The 3559-nt window shown below is 47.8% G+C and overlaps 1 protein-coding gene across 1 annotated transcript in view; it reads left to right on the top strand.

Moving 5' to 3' along the window:
- Nucleotides 1-3179, top strand: part of LOC108800428 (meckelin-like) — a 29424-nt gene extending 26245 nt beyond the window's left edge. The window contains exons 23-26 of the mRNA XM_018572412.1: nt 128-232; nt 1089-1191; nt 2235-2377; nt 3099-3179. Of these exons, the coding sequence (XP_018427914.1) occupies nt 128-232; nt 1089-1191; nt 2235-2377; nt 3099-3179 (432 nt within the window). The remainder of the gene's footprint in view (nt 1-127; nt 233-1088; nt 1192-2234; nt 2378-3098) is intronic.
- The last annotated feature ends 380 nt before the right edge of the window (nt 3180-3559 follow it).

The raw sequence follows: 3559 nt of genomic DNA, 5'->3' as shown, positions 1-3559 counted from the left end.
CTCCTCTCTTACTCTCCTCTCTCTCTCTCTCTCTCTCTCTTACTCTCCTCTCTCTCTCTCTCTTACTCTTCTCTCTCTCTCTCTCCCTCTTCCTCCCTTCTATTACACCTCTCCTCTCTCTCTCCAGGTTCCCAGAGGTCAGAAAGCCGGGAATGAGAAGAACCCGATATTACAGCAACGAATCAGAACCTACTACACGGTGAACCGGTTCCTCTCGGCCTTCTTGGATCACGTATGTTCTATTGCGTAATACTGACAACACACATTACATCCTGATTGTACAATCATCGTTAGATCCATGGAGTGTGACCGGCTGGCTGGATATACATGGAGTGTGACCGGCTGGCTGGATATACATGGAGTGTGGCCGGCTGGCTGGCTGGATATACATGGAGTGTGGCCGGCTGGCTGGATATACATGGAGTGTGGCCGGCTGGCTGGATATACATGGAGTGTGGCCGGCTGGCTGGTCACGTATGTTCTATTGCGTAATACTGACAACACACATTACATCCTGATTGTACAATCATCGTTAGATCCATGGAGTGTGACCGGCTGGCTGGATATACATGGAGTGTGACCGGCTGGCTGGATATACATGGAGTGTGACCGGCTGGCTGGCTGGATATACATGGAGGGTGGCCGGCTGGCTGGATATACATGGAGTGTGGCCGGCTGGCTGGATATACATGGAGTGTGGCCGGCAGGCTGGCTGGATATACATGGAGTGGAGTGTTCGGCAAAGACCTCACTTTATATAGTTTTGATAAAGGAGATTGTACAGATTATAGGATCTGATTGTATTGTATGAGCAGCTTAAAGGAGGAGTCCGCAGTCTTCATATAAATGATCCACTCACCCATCTCGGTGACCATTGTCACCAAGATCCCAAATTGAGGGAAAATTATGAGTTGTCACCAGAACAGGAATCGAGGGAAAATCCTCCAATGGAGACATTTCTCTAACAGAAAATTTCCCTCACATTGGAGAGATTTTCTCTCACTTCCTGTTGTGTCTACAAGAGAGTGACCCCAGAATGTCCGGTTATGTTCTGTGGTTGTCTCTTATCGATCACTTCCCCCAGGCAGGTCTACAAGGATTTGGATTATGTGGTGAAGAACAAACTGTTCCTGGAGAACGTCCTTAACATCGAATTCCAACAAGCCATCGACAAGTCAATATTCTATAATGGTGAGCAGCTCCATACGTTTCTAATGAGGTCACAGCGTGTCTCCATGTAGGGGGGCTGCCGGGACACCCCAGAAATCAATATTTAAAGATGAACCCCATCCTTCCCTTCAGTCTTCTATCTGACCTCCGTCCTTCCCTTCAGTCTTCTATGTGACCTCTGTCCTCCCCTCCAGTCTTCTATCTGACCTCTGACCTCCGTCCTCCCCTTCAGTCTTCTATCTGACCTCCGTCCTTCCCTTCAGTCTTCTATCTCACCTCCGTCCTTCCTTTCAGTCTTCTATCTGACCTCCGTCTTCCCCTTCAGTCTTCTATCTGACCTCTGACCTCCGTCCTCCCCTTCAGTCTTCTATCTGACCTCTGTCCTTCCCTTCAGTCTTCTATCTGACCTCCATCCTTCCCTCCAGTCTTCTATCTGACCTCAGTCCTTCCCTTCAGTCTTATATCTGACCTCCACCCCCCCCCCTTTCAGTCTTCTATCTGACCTCCGACCTTCAGTTCTGCACAGTTGTACCGGCTCCTCTGATGTCACTGCACACTGGGAGCTTCTCACAATGTGCATTAGAAGCTGCAGCAAGTCGGATAGAGCCCGCCCCATTTCCTGGCTGGCATCATCTAGCACTTTCCTGACTGTCCCTGGCACCGCCCCTTTCATTCATTGGATTTCAGTTCTTTCAGTCATGGTGATTCAGCATCACAAGTGGCCAGTCTGTATGCAAATACCTAGGAACACCGACACCTTCTGAGAGTGTTGGTGTCCTGCTTCACACTCAATGGTTCCTTCCACTGCCTTTCACGTCACCACTGTGTCCTGGAGGTCGGTGAAGGGGCCACTAAGCCACCATACCTGACGTGAAAATTCAATGTAACATAAATAACATTTTATCAATAATATATCTGAATATATATATATATATTTGTTTGCTGTTCATTTCCTTGAAGACTTTTGTGTAGCAGCTCATAGAGTTTCCTTCACTTATACCAGAGATACATTATAGTGTAGAATGTGAAAAGTTCTTCATTTTACTGATCCGCCTCTATTTCAGATGATCGTTATCACTTTAGCCGCGCCGTCTTCTACAGCAACGAGCTGATCCTGCTTCTCTTCGATACTCTTCTGTTCTGCATCATAGACCTGGGGACGCAGAATTTTATCCTGGCCACAATCCTGACCTTCGTCATTCAGATGGTGAGAAGAACTACTTACCTAAATATCCACCGTACACTGTAATAATACTAAACGTTCCCACATTGCAGGGGCTCCCACCATCCCTGTGCTGAGTTCCCGGGTCTGTACACCCGCTGTGCCCATTATGAGGAGCTCCCACCATCCCTGTGCTGAGTTCCCGGGTCTGTACACCCGCTGTGCCCATTATGAGGGGCTCCCACCATCCCTGTGCTGAGTTCCCGGGTCTGTACACCCGCTGTGCCCATTATGAGGAGCTCCCACCACCCCTGTGCTGAGTTCCCGGGTCTGTACACCCGCTGTGCCCATTATGAGGGGCTCCCACCATCCCTGTGCTGAGTTCCAGGGTCTGTACACCCGCTGTGCCCATTATGAGGGGCTCTCACCATCCCTGTGCTGAGTTCCAGGGTCTGTACACCCGCTGTGCCCATTATGAGGGGCTCTCACCATCCCAGCAATATGTGCATACATTGTAATGTCTTTACATATAATTGTATCCCTGATTTTGGCTTTTTTTTTTTACAATCATTTCCATACATAAATACATTGATCCGGATCCGAATTTTCTGGTGTTCTCTTGTCCACAACCCTTTAGAAATGTAGATGTGTCCATGTGGTTCTGATGGGTGGAGTCACGTGGCCCATACGTGGTCTTTGATTGGATACAAATGTTGCAGTTTTGGGGATTTCGGTTCTGTTATCCTCCCGGGTTTTGTTTTTGCAGTTGGTGAAGATTCTTCGCGCTCAGATCGGAAGGAAGAACCTCTCGTCTCAGACTCTGGTGGAAGAAAGCTTCCTGATCTGAGGACGAGTTTCCCCGCAAGAGATCGGCGATCGGTAAACTGTAACTCCCCCTCCGGGAGACATGTCAGGCCTGAGCGCCCCTCTCTGGGTACAACGGACACTTCAAAAGCCTGCACACGTCTACCAGAGCAGTCCGAGCAGCGACTGCACAATCATGGCCTCACAAAGCAATCACATATATGAATCCTGTAAATACGGAATGTATCTTTTTTTTTTTGTATGTTTTGTAATTTTGTAAATTTTTTTATTTTTTATAATTGATCTCAATAAATAATCCGGAAATCTGTATATTTTCTGTCACATTGAATTATAATGTTCTCAGTAATTACAGCGTATGATGTAACATTACGTCTGGTGTGTCACAGGAAACACTGCGGAGTC

The sequence above is a fragment of the Nanorana parkeri genome, unplaced genomic scaffold (assembly GCF_000935625.1).
Source record: "Nanorana parkeri isolate BGI_ZX_2015 unplaced genomic scaffold, ASM93562v1 scaffold2022, whole genome shotgun sequence".
In the NCBI taxonomy this organism is placed as follows: Eukaryota; Metazoa; Chordata; class Amphibia; order Anura; family Dicroglossidae; genus Nanorana; species Nanorana parkeri.
This window is presented reverse-complemented; position numbering and strand designations above follow the sequence as displayed.